This window comes from Thamnophis sirtalis, unplaced genomic scaffold (assembly GCF_051295495.1).
Source record: "Thamnophis sirtalis isolate CommonGarterSnake01/CBP01778 unplaced genomic scaffold, rThaSir2_p1.2 scaffold_1, whole genome shotgun sequence".
NCBI classification, from domain to species: Eukaryota; Metazoa; Chordata; class Lepidosauria; order Squamata; family Natricidae; genus Thamnophis; species Thamnophis sirtalis.
This window is the reverse complement of record NW_028261381.1, coordinates 173004099-173023527: the sequence shown is the minus strand read 5'-3', so window position 1 is coordinate 173023527 and position 19429 is coordinate 173004099. Positions and strand designations below refer to the sequence as shown.

The 19429-nt window shown below is 47.7% G+C and overlaps 2 protein-coding genes across 5 annotated transcripts in view; both read right to left on the bottom strand.

Annotated features, from left to right (window-relative positions):
* The window catches only part of NCLN (nicalin), a 41402-nt gene extending 35359 nt beyond the window's left edge, over window positions 1–6043 (bottom strand). For 2 of the 4 annotated variants that reach the window (XM_087703320.1, XM_087703322.1), the window contains exon 1: window positions 5759–6041. In XM_087703320.1, the coding sequence (XP_087559446.1) occupies window positions 5759–5945 (187 nt within the window). In that variant the 5' untranslated portion in view covers window positions 5946–6041. Of the gene's footprint in view, window positions 1–5758 lie in introns of all 4 variants that reach the window. The other 2 variants (XM_087703321.1, XM_087703319.1) reach the window with 2 other exon arrangements.
* Window positions 6044–14320: 8277 nt separating this feature from the next.
* S1PR4 (sphingosine-1-phosphate receptor 4) overlaps window positions 14321–19429 on the bottom strand; it is a 7613-nt gene continuing 2504 nt past the window's right edge. Inside the window, exon 2 of the mRNA XM_087703316.1 lies at window positions 14321–17195. Coding sequence (XP_087559442.1) covers window positions 15531–16838 — 1308 coding nt within the window. The 5' untranslated portion in view covers window positions 16839–17195 and the 3' untranslated portion in view covers window positions 14321–15530. The remainder of the gene's footprint in view (window positions 17196–19429) is intronic.

Below are 19429 nucleotides of genomic sequence, written 5' to 3'. Positions count from 1 at the left end.
AAAAACCAGAAAGTCCAGTTGCCTTTTGAAAAAAATAAAGCACCTTTGGGACGAGTTCAGAATTGTTCAATTCTCAACTGTGTTGAACAGCAAACTGGCTGAAATCGCAGAACAGCAAAGCTGGGAGGAGGTCAACTAGGAAAAAAAAATCATCAGGTGAGGTGGTGGAAAACACACCTAGGAAATTTTAGTGTGGAAAAAAATTGGTTTTGAAAAGAGGGAAAAATGAAAACTAGACAGCGCTGACAAGGTATACAAACTGGGCGTGGCATGTGTGTGTGTGTTTATGGTGTTCTGCATTTCAACATATATATTATCTCCTCCTTTTCCCTTTGGAGTCAAAACTATTGGGAGGGAGGAGCTCATTAACGGATTTTAATTGGGGAGGAGGAGATCTTTAGAGATTTCCCACGTTTATTACAGCAACTGGGGGAGGGCGTTGAGAATGGCCCTTTTTCTTCCACTAGGTTAGATATTACAGCTCTCGTTAGTTTCAATTTGTCCAGTTTATTAACAGCCAGAAACACAGATACGAAAGTGTGCCTGGCTGGGGTTTTTTTAAGTCTCCCCCCCCCCTCCCTCCCAAAATGGGGATGTGGCACTTTGGAGGTGATTAAGAGAGTATGCGACACGCTGCCTTCTTCCTGTATGCACTTTGCTCCCTACGTGTGTGTTAACTTTAGTTTAATTCAATTTTAAATTTATGGCCCTTATTTATTGTTTTAGTGTTTTATATAATTGAATGCCCGTAAGCCAGGTAGAGATGGGTGGCGTGCAAGTTTAATAAATGCCAGATTTACTTTTTCAAACAGCAGTAAGGTAAAGGTTCCCCTCGCACATATGTGCTAGTTGTTCCCGACTCTACGGGGTGGTGCTCATCTCCGTTTCAAAGCTGAAGAACCAGCGCTGTCTGAAGATGTTCTCCGTGGTCATGTGGCCAGCATAACTAAACGCCGAAGGAGCATGGAACATTGTTACCTTCCCCTCCAAAGCTGGTTTCTATTTTTCTACTTGCATTTTTACGTGCTTTCGAACTGCTAGGTTGGCAGAAGCTGGGACAAGTAACGGGAGCTCACTCCGTTACATGGCAGTAAAGATTTGAACTACCGAACGACAGACCCTTCTGATCGACAAGTTCAGCGTCTTAGCCACTGAGCCACCCTATGAAACAGCAGTATATCTGTGTTAATAATAAACCCACGTAACATGGGAAAAGCCACTCAAAAAGGGCCAGAAATTCTGGTCTTTCTTCTCATATGGGAGTAAATGGGCAGAAGGTCCATTGCCAAGAGGTTGGAAGGTATGACATATGCCCACATCAATCTGAAGTATCCAGTAGGAATTGGGCAGATTCCACTCCTGAGTATGCAACATAGTCCTTGACGTATACCTACAGTTGAGTCCCAAATCACTTTTTTCAGCGCCTTTGTAACTTTGGTCACTAAACAAACTGTTGAAAGTCAAGGACTACCTGTATTACCAAGACGGTCAATGAAATATTGTGATGTGTCTCTTGCAGGGCAATTTATAAAAGAAGTGAGGAAACACTGCTTTTAAATTACTACAAAGAAAGTTACATAAACCACCTCTGTGCTGGGCTGGATCAGAGATTAAGGCACCGCTTTGATGGTCCAGCCTTTAATAACAGGTAGTTAACCAAAAGCAGAGATAGAGAACAGCCCTGGGCAATTATTTTAAGAATTTTTTTTCCACCTGAGTTTTGAAGCTCCTCAATACATGTAGTCTTCAACTTACGACCAGAGGCTCAGCAATCAAAGTACGACAGAACTCCTCCCAAAGGCACTCAAAACCCAGACTTATAGTTCCAATAGGTGCCAGCTCCCTTGTGGTGACATGACCACATTTGGGGACTCAGCAACCACCGTGCATTTACAGCCATTTAGAATATAGAATAACAGAGTTGGAAGGGACCCTGGAGGTCTTCTAGTCCAAACCTATACCACTTCAGACAAATGGCTGTCCAATCTCTTCTTAAAAACTTCCAGTGTTGGAGCATCCACAACTTCTGGAGGCAAGTAGTTCCACTGGTTAACTGTTCTCCCTGTCAGAAAATTTCTCCTTAGTTGTAGGTAGCTTCTCTCCTTAGTTTCCACCCATTGCTTCTTGTTCTACCCTCAGGTGCCTTGGAGAATAGCTTGAATCCCTCTTCTTTGTGGCAACCCCTGAGATATTGGAACACTGCTATCATCTCTCCCCTAGTCCTTCTTTTCAAACTAGACACAACCAATTCCAGAAACTGTTTTTTTTTGCAGGTTCCCTCAGCCATGTGATCAAAAATGTACAACATTTTGGCTGGGAATCGGAGTTTACTACCAGATTCCAGGCGAAAACATGCATGACAAACCATTGCAAAACCACGGCAAAAAAGATTGTAAAATCGGTAAGTCACATGATCACCAGCATGACTTACAAGAAAATTTTCAGTCTCAATTACATCGCAAATTGAGGACTACCTACACCACCAGTGATGGCTAGCCTTTTCTGGACCGAGTGCCCAAAGTGCATGCATGTGTGCACGCCCAAACCCCCAAAATGCAATCTGCATGCAACCCCTGTGCATGCACATCACCCCCATGCATGCACCCCCGTTCCCCGCACACACCCACACATGCCCCCAGCATCCTGTGCATGTGTGCATGGCCCTCGCACGCCCCGCATGTGGTACCCTCCACACACGCCCTGCCCCACCGCACTTGTGCAGCAGAAGCCCAAAAACCAGCTGGCTGGCGGGAGGCACATGCGTGGCGGAGCTGAACTGGGGCAATGGCTCACGTGCCATCAGAGGGCACTGCGTGCCACTTCTGACACATGTGCCATACGTTTGCCATCATGTTTCTACACGGACAGGGATCTGACAGCAAGACTGCAGAAGGGAATATTTGAGGATACAACACGCCAAGACGCCTTTAATCTTCCCTATGCAATGCTGCAAGAGCGTTAAGTTACATCACAGCGTAATGCACTATTGCAACATCCCACTACTGAAGAAGAGCCATTTCTTAATAGTAGAAAACTTTCTCAGGCTAGCTGTCTCTTTCCAAAATAGCAAGCAGCTACTTTAAATTACTCTGCTGTTCTTGCTTTAATCTTATAGGTACCTTTTGGGGTGTACCGATAGCCCCCTATTTACAACCGTTTGTTCAGTGACCATTACGACGACAGTGAAAAAAGTGACATAGGGCCATTTTTCACACTTACAACCACTGACAAGCAAAGTCAAAGGGGAAGCCAAATACACTTCACAATCGTGTGACTAGCTTAACAACTGCAGTGATTCCCTAAACAACTGTGGCACAAAAGGTCATAAAATGGGACAAAAGTCACTTTAACAACTATCTTGCTTAGCAATGGAAATTTTGGGCTACATTGTGGTTGTAACTCGAGGATTATCTGTATTACATTTACCTGTGAATGAATAAATAAATAAAAGTCATTAAAAAATTTTCTTCTAATCCTCAATGGGGAAGCTAGATTCATTTAACAATCACATTCACTTAATAACCACTAGCAACTGTAGTGAAACTGTTAAAAACCATGGCAAGGAAGGTCATAAAATGGGGCAAAACTCATTTAACCATCTTGCTTAGCAACAGAAAATTTGGGTTCCATTGTGGCCGTAAGTTGAGGACTACCTGTATTGTATGTCCATTTTATTTTACCGCAAATCTATGTGGTGGCTAGGAGTCGAAAATGATTTGCTGTCCTAACCAATCAATCAATCAATCAATCAATTTTTACAACAAGCGGCCAGGATTACTTAGTCCTTTTGCCTCTCTGACTCAACTTGAAACAAGTTCTCTGTTAATGAGAAATGCTTCCCAAAATTAAGGGGGGGGGGGAAGAATAAGATTCCAATAGAAGAGCAGAGACATAGAAGTTCCAATAAAGAAAGAAGTTTCAATAAAAGAGAAAATCCAGGTTGTGGCTTCAAGGGGCACCTGGATTCCTTGAAAGGGTGTGGCGAGATGGTTTCAACACACAGAGCCTTCACATACCAAACTTCCCCCAACTTCTCTGACAATCCCGCTTAAGGTGCAGAAGAGAGGCCCATTGACCAAAAGATCGAATCCCGGCATTGTCAGTTATGCTGCATTAAGAAGGGCCTTTGTCCAAGACTGTGCAGAAATTCCAGCCAAAGGGTGGACACAGCCAGATAGACCCAGATGAGGTAAACAGCTGTGTCATGCTTGCCCTTCCCTTCCCGGAGGGCTCCTTGGCAGACCCTTGCCCGTAAAGGAGAATATCCCTAACTCAGGGGTGAAATGAGGGGTCCTTGGTGTTCTTTGTTTTCTTGAAGGCGTTTCATTACTTGGATTAAGCAAAATTATTGTGTGAGGACAACTGGTTTGGGTCATGAAATATTTGCCTTCTATTAGCCTGAAAGAGGAGGATTGTGGGGTTCTTGGTGCTCTCTGAGCATGGTTGTTTTCTTGCGTTTCATGACCCAAACTAGGTAACATCATCAGCCACTAGTATATAAAATGACAGCAAAACCTACTCTCTTATTAGTACTGATATTACCTCGGTGGGTAATGAAACGTCTGCAAGAAAACAACCAAGCTCAGAGAGCACCAAAGACCCCTCACAGTCCTCCTCAGCCTCTCCACCAAGTCCACCCCTTTTCTAGCACTGATGATGTTACCTAGGTGGGTCACAAAACATTTGCAAGAAAGCAACCATGCTCAGAAAGCACCCAAGGACCCCACAGTCGTCGTCACTGTCGTCTTCCTCCACCACACTCTTCTAGCACTGATGATGTTGTCTAAGGTAAAGGTTCCCCTTAGTCGTTCCCGACTCTAGGGGGCAGTGCTCATCTCCGTCTCAAAGCTGAAGAGCCAGCGCCGTCCGAAGACGTCTCCGTGGTCATGTGGCCGGGATGATTCAACGCTGAAGACGCACGGAACGCTGTTCCCTTCCCACCAAAGGTGGTCCCTATTTTTCTACCTGCATTTTTTACGTGCTTTCAAACTGCTAGGTTGGCAGAAGCTGGGACAAGGAACGGGAGCTCACTCTGTTACGCGGGGCTAGGGATTCAAACCGCTGACCTTTCAGATCGATACGCTCAGTGTCTGAAAACACTCAGCCACCGTGTCCTCCAGAAATCACACCCCCTTCTAGCACTGATGATGTTACCTAGTTTGGGTGCTGAAACGTCTGCAAGAAGATAACCAAGCTCAGAGAGTATCAAGCAGCCCACGGTCCTTTTCCTTCTCCTCTCCAGAAATCACACCCCTTTCTAACTCTGATGACGTTACCTAGGTGGGTCATGAAACGTCTGCAAGAAGATAACCAAGCTCAGAGAGCAACAAGGACCCCCTCACCCACCACCAGCTGCCCCTGTTCAGCTCTTAGGGCTGCTTGAATCTCAGGGTCATTTACCCCAGAGAGAACCTTCTGAAAGGCCTATTGGGGGGCGGGATATTTTCCTATCTCAAAATGAGGGGATACCTTGAAGCAGGGGGGGGCGCCCATGAATCAGCTGCTTCCCCCCGCCCCTTGTCACGTTACGAAAGGCGAACAAGAGGTCTTTATTGCAAGGCTTCTCGAACACCAGGCCTCCATTCATCCCACCCCCGGGGCTTCTCAGGGCCCAGAGCCACCGCCCCCCACGCCACGCGGGACGGACTCCAGCTCCCATCATCCCCAGTCCTGGGGTGGCGGATGGGAGTTGGAGTCCGGCGCTTAAGCGGGGGGGGCGGTTCCTGAAGAGGGCAGAGCGTTCCCCTCCCTCACTGACCGTAGGGCTGCCCCCCGAGCTCGTACTGCTGCATGCGGTAGACGGTGAACTCGTGGGCGGCCGAGGCCGGCGGCGGGCCCAGCAGCAGCAGCAGGACGGCGGGCAGCACCAGCAGGAAGCTGAGCGGCAGGCACGAGGCCTTCAGCAGCACCGAGCCCAGCACCTCCTCGCCGGCCTCTTCCAGCATGACGGCGGCTGCTCCCGGGCGCGAAGGGAACGAAGGAGAAACGCCTCAGCCGGAGAAGGGGGCGCGGGGCACGCCGGGAAGTGGAGTCCGCCGACCCTGGAGCCGCCCCCTTTACCGCTTTTCCCTCCCGCGCCCGCGCGAGGCCCTCTGGGAAGAAGGGATCACGTGCCGCCGTCAACCGCCTTCCACTCCGGCACGAGGCACGCTGGGAAGACGGGGTCACGTGACGCCCTCAATAGTGTTCTTCTCCGGCGCAAGGCACGCTGGGAAACGGAGGCTCCCCTCTTCCTTCTGAGGCGTTTCTCCTTGTCCTTCCTCGCCTTTCTGCGGTTGTTTTACAGTCGTACGTTAACGCTCGGTGGAGGGGGGGTTGTCAATGGAATTTATCTCCCTGACAGAGAAAGCGAACGAGCATTTATAGGTTTAAAGATAATTTCTATCCTTGGGTTGTGAGACTTTTAAATACAACCGCAATCACTCCATGCACACGCAAGGTTTTTTTTTCTTTTTCTTCCTTTTTTCGTTTCTGTTATAATTTTGCACCAGTGAGGCTAAACCCAATTTCGTTGTATTTTAAGTACAATGACAATAAAGATTATACTTAATACTTATGCTTAATAAGGCATGGTGGGAAATGGAGTCTTTCTCCGCCTACACCCTGATTCTTTCGCCGTTGGGGGGGGGGGAATGTCTTTGAGACATGCGCGTAGTCTCGCCACATGGGGCATGCGCGGTCGGGAAAAATAAACGGCGCTTTTTTTTTTTTTTTGGCCCGAGTGCGCAAGGCACGATGGGAAATAGAACTCTCTGTCCTGCCCTAAAGCGGCGTTCTTGCCCTCTCCGTTGAGTCCGCGCAAGGCTTTCTGGGAAGTTTCTCTCGTGTTGGGTGATGGGAAAAAGAGGCCGTAGAGATAGGAATGATTACCACGCTCAGTGATTTAGTATTAATATTTTGATTTTGCGGCCATGCAGTCGCTTTATCTGCAGCTCTTTATATGGCAAGCTTCTGAAGACACTTGGTCCATAATGGCCCCTACAATGCAAGCTAGAAAATTTAAGTGGTGAGAATTGTCACTCTTACATCCATAGTGATAATTAGAATACCATAAATATATGTAAAATAAGAGGTATGCGGGTCCTAAAATTCTGGGTTCCTTTTTAGTTCCCCCTCCCCCTGTGATTTCTCAATACTATACATTTTTCCCAGTGATTTTCATACTTAACAACTTTTAAGATGAGCGGATTTCCATTCCCAGAATGCCCCTGTCAACATTTGCGGACTTCAAATCCCAGAATGTGTAAGCTACCTGGGGCATTATGGGAATTGAAGTCCACTAGTCTTTAAGTTGCCAAGTTTGAAAAACACTATTATTTGCTTTTTCACAGACAAAAAGCAAATTTTCTCTGTTAAATGAGAACAGAAAACAAGTCCAGTTTTAAATCTTTTGTTAATATTCCAGTAGCAGTTATCACAAAAGTGAGGGAATCACATTTTTTTAAAAAAAAACAGGTGTATTGATCCCAGTATTTTTTCATGCATTAGTGAATATAATGTGCAAAACTCTTCAAGAAAATTATCCAGAAAACAATTGTCATGTGAAAATGTACTACTGATAATGTATGTGTCATTTAGGATATAAAGTTTGCCTAAAAACATACCTAAAGCCCTTCATGGCATGGGAGAAACAGCTGATTCCAGAGTGATTAGAAGCAAATTATGTACAAAGGGACTTTGTAATCCTTTGCATCGGGGTGGAGTCACACAACTGAATGGAGCTTAGTGTTTACTTGTCGGATGTTCTTCCTGTTGCCTATGTAGAGGTGGCAGCAGATATATACATATACATACACACACACGCACACGCACACACACACACATATATATGTTGTATTTGTGCTGATATATATATATGTGTGTGTGTGTGTGTGTGTGTTTTATTTGAGCTGATAAATAAATAAAGGGAGACTAGTATAGATCTATTTCAAGCTATTTAGCTCTCATCAGCTAGCCATACCCTTACTGGAATTCGAACCTGTGCTGTATTGCATCTTAGGCAAACGTCTTAGCCATTATGCTAAATAGCTTGAAATAGATCTATACTAGTCTCCCTTTATTTATTTATCAGCTCAAATAAAACACAAATATAACAAAGGCAACAGTAAAAATATTGGGTTTCTGTCGTGATGGACTCTTGTGACGAGCCGATTGACAGATGATGGAAGCAGTTAGCTTCCTCCCATAATTGGGGCTTACCAGGGGTTGTGACACTATATATATATAGTCTCTCTCTCTCTCTCTCTCTCTCTCTCTCTCTCACACACACACACACACACACACACACACACACACCTGTGCTCAGAGAGAGAAATGTCTGCTGCTACCTAGGATCAAAATCACAGCCTCCTGATTGTGAGCAAATTACGTACACCTCCAGCCAAAACAATCTATCAGGGTTTGACTGGTCATTATGCACAGATAGTCCTCAACTTACAACCATTTCTTTAGTGACCATTCAAAAGTTACAACAGCATTGGAAAAAGTGACTTATGACCAGAGGTGGGTTGTTCTCAGTTCAGACAGGTTCGGGCAAACCAGTAATGGTAATTGAGCCTGGGTTGCCGAACTGGTAGTGATGGATGGCTGGCCATGCCCCCAAACCGGTCCACTCTGACGCTCGCCCTGCCTCTCACGGGCTCTCTGGAGGGGGAGGAAAGGTCTCTCTCAAGACCGGCTTCTTTCCTGCCCTCCTGCGGCGTCAGTCCATAGGCGGAGGGCACGGACCATTCAGCGCTGAGGTAGAAGCAGCTGCCACGGCGGGGAAAGCAAGGCTTCTTTGCCTGCCTCCCAGCTGGCAAAACAGAAATTTTGGTGGGCGTGGCTAGGTGGGGGGCATGAAACTGTGGGTGTGGGCATGAGCGACATCAAGTTAGCCATGCCCACTCAGTCACATGCCTCCACCTAGCCACGCCCACCGAACCGGTAGTAAAAAAAATTAGAACCCACCACTACTTATGATCTTTTTTTCCCCACTTATGACCGTTGCAGGATCCCTATGGTTACGTGATCAAAATGTGGGCGCTTGAACTTAAAAATAAAGGGGAATCAGGATATTTTGAGATCTGGAACAGATTTTATGACTGGTATAAGACAAGGTGACAAGACTGGAACAAACTGTATATATTGTGAATGGACAGAAGGATTGATAATGTATTAAGTAGCCTAATTGCCAATGGTTGAGACTAGCTGTATATAATGTGAATGTATGATCACTTTGACTTCGCGGTACTGCATTGTTTTAAATGTAAAAATAATAAAAATATATGGAAAAAAAATGTGGGTGCTTGGCAACTGGCATGTATTTATGGTGGTTACAGTGTTTTGAGGTCACCGGATCACCAGTGGTCACCTTCTCAGCCCACTTCCTACAAGTAAAGGAAGGGGAGCCAGGGTCATTTCATGACTGCATGATTCACTTATTGTATTTTTCGGAGTATAAGACACACTGGAGTATAAGACGCACCAAGATTTTGAAGAGGCAAATTTAAAAAAAAAAGTTTTTGCACTCTGCAGACCTCTCAAAAACGCCCCCCCTTTTAAAAAAAAGGGCATTAATAGCCTTTAGGAGGCTTGTAGAGTGCTCCTGGAGAGTGCCCCCCCTCCAAAATGAGCAAAAATGGCCCATTTTTGTCAAAAATAAAAGGCCATGCATAGCCTTTAGGAGGCTTATAGAGTGCTCCTGGGGGCTGGAGGGTTGGTGGGGGGCAAAATTGAGCAAAAAACAGCCCATTTTTTGCTCATTTCTGCCCTTCCCAGGCCCCAGGAGCACTCCAAAAGCCTCCTAAACACTATGCCTGGGTGGATTTCAGCTCCCAGAGCTCCCGAGCAAGCATGCTTTAAGATGGGTGGACTTCAGTTCCCAGAATTCCCCTGCCAGCATAATCTAGGATTGCCCAGCATCAGAAGTCTGATAGCTTCTTTTGCGACTCACAAATTTTATTCAAAGGCAGAAAGTTTGTAAAATGCAGCTCACTGCATCAGATATATGCAGCGGCTTGTATATATAGTTTGTAAATAGTGCAAGCACCATAGTTTTGGACCCTATATATCCTTTGTGTGATTAACCTATAAAATCCTATAACAGGATAAGAGTTACAACATCATGAGTAAGCATTGATCAACAGCTGCTCCGGATGCAAATTAGTCTCAAGTCCTCTTTTGTAAATGGAGGAGTGACATAAGATCCAAAAAAATTACATTTCCTCTTGTTTAAGAAAGGTTGTTCCCGTGGAATGTCTCAAACCTTGAGAGACATCCTTGTACAGCACAAAATGTTCTAATTTGTCCGTTCTCTGTCATGCTATGCAATTCATACTTTCCGTCCATTGATTGCTAAAATTACTTGATGTTTCTTAACCTCCGCAACCTTATGGTGTGTAGACTTCAATTCCCAGAACGTCCCACCCAGTGGTGGGTTTCAAAAAATGTTCGAACCTACTCTGTGGGTGTGGCCTCCTTTGTGGGAGTGGCTTGCCAGCCATGTGTTCTCTCTCTCTCTCTCTCTCTCTCTCCTTCCTTTTGTCTCTCTGACCCTTTTTCCTTTTTTCTTTCATCTCTCTCACTTTTTCTTTCCTTTTTTTATTTCTTTCTTCCTTTCTTCCTCTCTGTCTCTCTGTCTCTGTCTCTGTCTCTGTCTCTGTCTCTGTCTCTGTCTCTGTCTCTCTCTCTCTCTCTCTCTCTCTCTCTCTCTCTCTCTCTCTCTGTGTGAGTGGTGGGTTTCAAAAATTTTTGGAACCTCTTCTGTAGGTGTGGCCTGCTTTCCGCGTCCACTGGTGGAACCTCTTCTAACCGGTTCGGTAGATTTGACGAACCGGTTCTACCGAACTGGTGTGAACTGGTAGGAACCCACCTCTGGTCCCACCCAGCCTCCTGGGAGTTGAACAGAGGTGGTATTCAGCGGGTCCTGACCAGTTCTGGAGAACCAGTAGCGAAAATTTTGAGTAGTTGGGAGAACTGGTAAATAACACCTCTGGCTGGCCCCGCCCCCATCAGTCCCAGCTGATCGGGAGGGAATGGGGATCTTCCCCTAGAGTGGGGAGGGAATGGAGATATTACAGTATCCTGACCCTGATACGCCTGCAGAACAGGTAGTAAAAAAAAAACTGAGTCCCACCACTGAAGTCCATAATGCTCCAAAGGGGCATTTTTCCAAAGGCAACTGAACTTTGTTTTTCCTTGAAGACCTTTCCCTTCTCATCCAAGAAGCTTCCTCTGTCCTGACTGAACTGAAGGACCATCAGAACGGAAGAAGCTTCTTGGCTGAGAAGGGAAATGTTTTCAAGGAAGTCCAGTTGCATTTTGAAAAACAAAAATATCTTTCGGGCAACCATGACCTGGATGACTTAGAATCTCTAGAGCAAACTTTTTTGGCACCAAGTGCCGAAATGGGAGCACGCAGGGGAGCACCGGAAGAGCAGCTCACTGGCATGTGCATGTTCCAGTTTCCGATATGTGAAGACCAACTGGCCAGCGTGCAAGCACCCACCAAAAACTGGAAGATCAGCTTCCCCACGCATGCATGCGCACTAGGGAGCGGTTCTTACACTTTCTGGTGCTCCCACCCATGCAAAGACCAGCTGGCGTGCAGGAACCTGGAAGGGCGATGGCTGCCATGTCCGGACAGATGGCTCTGCGTGCCACTTCAGGGGCACGCATGCCATAGGATCCCCATCACAGCTCTATAGACATAAAAGCCCACAATCTTAGAAACGGTTGAGTTTGGAAAACCCCTTGGAAACGCTTTGAAATGTGCGTTTGGTTTTCGTCCTTCCCAATGCGCAAAACAGAAAATGGACAATTCCTGACCACGCATAGTATGGTTAGCTTATTTATTTCATACTTTTTGCCATCTCCACAAGAAGCTTTCAAAGGCGGTTTAAAAAAAGAGGAAAACATTCACACATACACAGATTCCTGTATCCATGGTTGTTTCCGTTTACCAGGGTTTGCAAGACAAATGCAGCTCATGAAGAAAATAATAATTTGCAAAAAAAAAAAAAATTACATTCAGTCTAAGAAAGTTCAATCGAAGCTGAACACGCCCTTTTCAACAGTCTACGTAGGACAAAATAAAATCTACTTCAGCAGCGGAATTCAACTGACGTATACACAATTGAAAATATATTCCAAGAAGAACTGGCTTTTGCTGTAACTGCTGTAACTCCCCCCCCCCAATGTTTTATTTGTTTTATTTACGTACATTTCCATCAAACAGTGTGTGATCTGGGTACAGTTATCTGAACAGTCGTAATCCACATATTTTTGTCACAATCGTGTTAATAACATAACTATAATTTAATATAATTGCAATCATACATAACATCTTCATCGTCAAATTTTCTCCACATTAATGTGTCTTTTTATATATATCTCCTCCTTTCTAACTTCTGTTTCTATTGTCTAACCATTTAATGCTATAACTTTGTAAACAAGTGGGAAAGAATCCCTTGACTATTTCAGTTGTCATCTGGATGGATGGATGGATGATAAGGCTTAATAAAGTCTTAATAAAACACAGACATTGCCCCACTGTACTGTTGGAATTGAAGTAAAATATCTATCTTGTTCCGATTGCTGCAAGCTTGATTTTTAAAAATTACTAGATATATCATTCCAGTAAGAATGCCCCAAGGTAGAATACAGGTAGCCTTTGAATTACAACCACAGTAGGGAGACGTTGTGTGAGTTTTGCCCCATTTTACGACCTTTCTTGCCACCGTTGTTAATTGAATCAGTGCAGCTGTTAAATGAATCTGGTTTGCTTGTCAGAAGGTCACAAAAGGGGGGTCATGTGACCCCGGGATGTTGCAACCATCATAAATACCTGCCAGTTGCCTACCGTGTTTCCCCGAAAATACGACAGGGTCTTATTTTCTTTTTACTTACAAAATATGGCCTTGGGCTTATTATAGGGAAGGGCTTATTGTTTTGGGGTTGCTCCCTTGCGAACCCGAAAATATGACAGGGTCTTATTTTCTTTTTACTTACAAAATATGGCCTTGGATTTATTATAGGGAAGGGCTTATTGTTTTGGGGTTGCGAACTGGCTCCCGAAGAGCCGGGCACAGCCTCAGGAGCGAAGCAGCCATGAGGTGACCAAGCTCACGAGCAACCACTTGGCAAACCCCCTCTCCAGCCGGGCAGAGCGCCATTCACTGACCTAGGGGGTATCCCTAAGGCTCCAAGCCACGTGGCGCTCTGCCCGCTCCCCAGCTCCCGTGGGTTGGCACATTCGGGATACCCTCTAGGTCAGGGCATGGAGCTTTGCCCGGCTGGAGAAAGGGGTTGCACGAGCGCCTGTTCCGCCCCCAGCAGGCATGCCTCCTAGCCTCAACATGTCCGGGCCCAGCTCTCCTTGCAGCAGCCACCGCCGCGCTCCGAGCATAACGTCTTCTCCGGTCCCAAACTCCCAAACTCGGCTGCTGAATCTTTCAGCAGTGGCTGTTCTAGGAGTGCGCTCTATGGTTGTGGGCTGGCTGCTGGAAGACTCTCTGTCCGGAAGACTCTCTAACAGAGTCTTCCATCCACCAGTCCACAACCATAGAGCGCACTCCTAGAGCGGCCACTGCTGGAAGACTCGGCAGCCAAGTTTGGGAGTTTGGAACCGGAGAAGACGTTATGCTCGGAGCGCGGCGGCGGCTGTGGCTGCTGCAGGGAGAGCTGGGCAACTCCCCCCTCCGTCCCGGCAGAACGCCACTCCCCAACCTAGCGGTATCCTGAAGGCGGCAAGCAATGTGAGCGCCTTTCCCCCCCGCCCCTGCGGCTTGGTGCCTTCAGGATACCGCTATGTCGGTGAGTGGTGCTCTGCCTGGCCGGAGGCGGGGTGTGTGTGAGGTTGTCCAGGAGGGTTTATTTTGGGGGGTGGGCTTATATTTTTGCCCACGCGAAAAATGTGGCACGGCTTTAGTTTCAGGACAGGTTGTATTTTCGGGGAAACACGGTAGTGCCCCAATGTTGAACACGTGGTCATAGAGATGTGATGGTTGTAAGTCAGGGGTGGGTTTCAAATTTTTTTTACTACCGGTTTGGTGGGCGTGGCTAGATGGCGGGGCATGTGACTGAGTGGGTGTGGACAACTGGATGTCACTCATGCACACTCAGTCCCATGGCCCCCTCACCAAGCCATGCCCACCGAAACGGTGGTGAAAACGTTTGACGGAGTACCTGTACCTGTTTTTGTCCTCCCCAGCCCCCAGGCTTCAGTGGGGCTGGGAGAAGGGAAAAACACCCCTGTCTTTGCGAAAAATGGGCCGTTTTTTGCCCGTTTTTTGGCAAAAATGGCATTTTCCCCTTCCTGAAGCCTGCAGAGTGCAGAGAAGGGAAAAATTCTGCCACTCTCCTCTCGCTCAACCTGCTGTTCAACCTCCCGCCTTCACCCAAAGCCTCGTGCCGCACCAGGAGGCTGAAGTTGGAATTTCTTTTCCCCCCTGTTGTGTACCTTGACAACAGGACTGTTTCTCTCTGCCTCCTTTTCCAGCCAAAAACATGCGGGCAACAGCAGTGGCGATTGAGGGAACCGGTTCAGGGGGCGTGGCCAGGCTGCCATTGCTACCGGTTCGGAAAGCTACGCCAGATTTGTACTACCTATTCGGCCAAACCGGACCAAATAGCTAGGAACCCACCTCTGTTGTAAGTGTGAAAAACGGTCATAAGTCCCATTTTTCCCCAGTGCTGTTGTGGTTTTGAACAGTCACCAAGTGAACTGTTGTACGTTGAGGACTACCTACCCTCTTTTCCTAGCAAGAGTTTTCTCATCTTTCTCAGATCCGTTAGAAGAATTGTGCGTCAATACAGTCATAGAGATATATACAATACAGTTCATAAGGGACGCGATGGCTCAGTAGGCTAAGATGCAGAGGTTGTCGATCAGAAAGGTCGGCAGTTTGGCAGTTCGAATCCCTAGCGCCGTGTAACGGAGTGAGCTCCCGTTACTTGTCCCAGTTTCTGCCAACCTACCAGTTTGAAAGCATGTAAATAATGCAAGTGGAAAATAGAGACCAACTTTGGTGGGAAGGAAACAGTGTTCCATGTGCCTTTGGTGTTTAGTCAAGCCGGCCACATGACCACAGAGACGTCTTCGGACAGCGCTGGCTCTTCGGCTTTGCAATGGAGATGAGCACTGTTCTCCAGAGTCATGAACAACTAGCATATATATGTGCGAGGGGAACCTGTACCTTAGTCATAGAATATGCCGGTCCAGCTTTTGAGATTCAGTTCCGTTCCTACACAGGCACCGAGTCCTGCAAGAAATCGGCCGGTGAAAAGGAAGGGTTTCGTCAAAAGTCAAGACCGAAGAGCAGGATGAAAGGGAAGGAAGGCATGACATCAGCCAGGAAAGTTGAGAACAAGGAACCTCTTCAGAACGTGTGCAATTGAGGTTGCCCAAGGAAGACCGGCTTGGAACAGGACGACCTTTGCATTTCAGGCCGTGGCTGACCACCGGTCATCGAGAGGGCAATGGACCGAGCAAGTCCCCCATCGGGCACCAGCCATTGAAAGGTCTCTGTACGTTGCAGAAGACCCATTTTCTAACCTTGCTGGTAAGGTTGGCCACGCCCATCACTGACCACCAACGCACTCAATACGCTGGAGTTGCTGGAGAGAGGCTCTTTCCTGGCAGTCCGTTTCTCAATCGGCGGGCTGCGGAAGCTCTCGCGCACCTTCAAGGAACTCCCCACCTCCGTGGACGAGCTGCGGAGGTGGTCGCTGGGGGCAAGGCAGCCGCGGGGGCCTTGCCACCCGGCCGAGATGCAGCAGCAGCAGAGGAGCTCCCCAACAGCCCTCCTCACCTCTTTGCTTTTCAAAGAGTAGATGATGGGGTTGATGAAGGAGTTGAGGACGGCCAAGGTCACGAACCAGCCAAAGACCTTCTGAAGCCTCAGCGCTTTGCTCCCGTTGAAGATGTCGATCAGCAGCAGCAGGAAGAGAGGGATCCAGCAGACCAGGAAGGTTAAGAGGATGATGAGCACTGTCTTCAGCAGCCGCAGGGACCTCTTTGGGCCGCCGCTGGAGAAGCCCAGTTTGACCCTTCGGCCGACCCAGCAGTAGATGGAGCAATAGAGGCTCACCACGCCCACCAGGATGATGCTGAACAGGACGACGATAAAAAGGATGTAATTCTTGGCGTAAAGCGGCAGCAAGGTGGAGCAGTGCGGCACGTCGCAAATGCAGTTCCAGCCGAGCAAGGGAAGCAGGCCGATCACGAAGGCCAGGAACCAGGAGAAGAAGATGCAGTTCCGGAGGCGGTTGGTCTTGACGGACTCGCTTTCTGCGATGGGCCTCACCATCACGCTGAAGCGCTCGATGGCCGTCACCAGCAGGCTGAAGGTAGAGGCCGCCAAGGCGATGAAAAGGATCCCTTCGCGGAGAAACCACATGTAGGGGTACAGCTGGAAGGTCTTCCGGCCCGACAAGCAGAGGTTGATCAAGTAAGCGATGCCGGCCAGGAGGTCGCTGGAGGAGATGCTGGCCAGGCAGGTGAAGATCCAACGCCGGCTTCTCACCTTCAGGACGATGGCCAGCAGGACCACCAGGTTCTCCAAAATGATGAGGCAGCTGGCGGCAATGATGATGATCTTGAGGACGTCGAGGCGGTCTTCCTCGGGACGCCGGTGGCTCAGCCGTCCGGTGAGGTTGTAATGGTAGAGAATGATGTTGAAGTCCTCGGTGGCGGTCAGGAGGGAACAGGACTGCTTGCCACGGACGGAGTCAAGAGGGGGCTTGAAGGCAGAAGTAGGGGAGGAAGAAGGAAGGGAGGAGGAGAAGGAAGAAGAGGAGGAGAAGGAGGAAGTGGAGGAGGAGGAGGGGAAGGAGGACAGCTGGCTTCGGTCCGTCATGTTGTGGAGAAAAGAAGCCTTCCTTCAAACCAGGAATCGCAACGGGCAACGCAGGTGGGTTTGTGGTTGGAAAGGCGCGGCGAGGACACCAGCTCTGTTCTCTGTCTTTACCAGAGGAGGAAAACGAGAGCACCTTTCAGGACAGCAGCCGCACGCAGGTTGCAAAACCCAGGTGTCCGAATCCGGCTTCCGAGAAGCTGAACTGGATCAGAAGGTGCAAAGACCGGTCGAGCATCTCCGGCGAGGAACCAGTGTGCCAACAATAGCAGCCGCTGCCTTCAAATTCTTCACCCCGGGTTGCAGGAGGATTCCTGATAGAGGCGCCCACGGACCGCAGAAAGGAAGCCTGGTTTGAAACTGAGAAAAGGGAAAAAAAAAAAAGAAGGGAAAGGAGGTGAAAAGTGTCGCAATGGAATTTGGCAATATTTCCTGCCTTTTCTACCGCCGTCAGCAGCACGCTGTTTTCTAATTTCGGGTTTGGCATCGTTTCAGCGCACCATGCAATCCATTTACCGGCTTTTTTCCCCTCCCCCTTGTTTCGCCGGCACGCGACCCCGGTTTAATATTGAACAGCCTTGAGAAATATATGCGGGTGGATTTCCTAACCAGTACGGTGCAATCCATTTACCGCTCGGCTCTCTTTGATCAGTACATGACCTCAGCGATCAAACGTGACTTGAAAAAACTACTGCAACAGGCCTTTTTGTAGTGGGGGGGGGGGCTTTTGCTCCGCGCACATGTGCATTTGCATTTTAAAAGGTCTGCGCATACGCATAACATTTAAAAGGGGGGGGGGAATTGCATTTTTCCAATGAAGATTATTTGGCGCATGTGCATAACAGAAAATAAAGATGGTAACACCGAGGACTGAACCGGTACGTTCACGGGTCCTGCTGCGTTACTACCTATTCAGCCGAACTGGATCATGCCAGGAGAAAGCCACCTCTGGCTCAACACCTTAGGCAGGAATGCCATTATCATTACAGGTGGTCCTCGACTTACAACAGTTCATTTAGTGATCGTTCAAAGTTATCACAGCACTGAAAAAAGGGACTTAGGGCCGTGTTTCACACTTAACGACCATTGTAGCATCCCCATGATCAAAATCCAGACACTTGGCAACTGACTCCTATCTATGACGTGTCCCGGGGTCACGTGACCCCCTTTGGCGACCCTTTAACAAATGGGGAATCCAGATTCCTTTAATGGCCATGTGATTAACTTAACACAGGCAGCGATTCGCTTAACAACGGTGCCAAGAAAAGTCGCAAAATGGGATAAAGTTCCACTTCATGGATGTTCCACTTAGCAGGGTAAGTTTTTGGGCTCAATTACAGTCGTAAAGCCAAGGACTACCTGTACTTCAGACCCACACAAGTGGCCAGGGCAGTGTTTCTCAACCTTGGCAACTTGAAGATGTCTGGACTTCAACTCCCAGAATTCCCCAGCCAGCATTCTCTGGCTGGGGAATTCTGAGACTTGAAGTCCAGACATCTTCAAGTTGCCAAGGTTGAGAAACACTGGGCTGGGGCATCACAAAACGTACAGACCTGGATTTCGTTTTCTCCCAGCGGAGAAATAATCAGAGGGTTGGGAGAATTAAGCTCAGATTCTGCACAAATCAATAAAGGCATTGCACTAAATCGATAAAACTAATTTTAACCGCGGTTTTGTTTTCTATTTGTTCATTTTCGTTTGTGGTTGGAAGGCACCTGGAAGGTGGGAGGACGTTATAAATAAACCATTTTTATGTGCGGTTTGTAAAACCTAGTAAGAGGGGACTCTGGAAGAATTCCCTCATTTGATGAGTAATTTACATTCATGAATCTAGCTTAGTCATAACCTGATTTTGTGTGTGTGTGTGTGTGTGTGTGTGTCTGTGTCTGTGTCTGTGTCTGTGTGTGTGTGTGTGTTACTTATAGTTTAGCGCAACCAGGGGTGAAATCCAGCAGGTTCTGACAGGTTCTGGAGAACCGGTAGCGGAAATTTTGAGTAGTTCAGAGAACCGGCGAATACCACCGCTGGCTGGCCCCAGAGTGGGGACGGAATGGGGATTTTGCAATATCCTTCCCCTGGGAGTGGGGAAGAGAATTGAGATTTTGCAATATCCTTCCCCCTGAAGTGGGGAGGGAATGGGGATTTTGCAGTATCCTTCCCCCTGGAGTGCCGTGGGAATTGAGATTTTGCAATATCCTTCCCCCAGGAATGGGAAGGGAATGAGGATTTTGCAATATCCTTCCACCAGGAGCGGGATGGGAATGGAGATTTTGCAGTAGCCTTCCCACAGGAGTGGGGAGAGAATTGAGATTTTGCAATATCCTTCCCCCTAGGAGTGGGGGGGGGAATGGGGATTTTGCAGTATCCTTCCTCTGGAATGCCGTGGGAATGGAGATTTTGCAGTATCCTTCCCCTGCCATGCCCACCAAGCCATGCCCATAGAACCAGTAGTAAAAAAAATGTGAATTTCACCACTGAGCACAACATTGCATTCCAGCTACCGGAGTATGTTAATCCTGGTTTCTTATATTGGGGCACCCTAACCAGTTGTGCCTGAGTCAGTAAACCGAGGATCGCGACGGAGTGGTGGGATT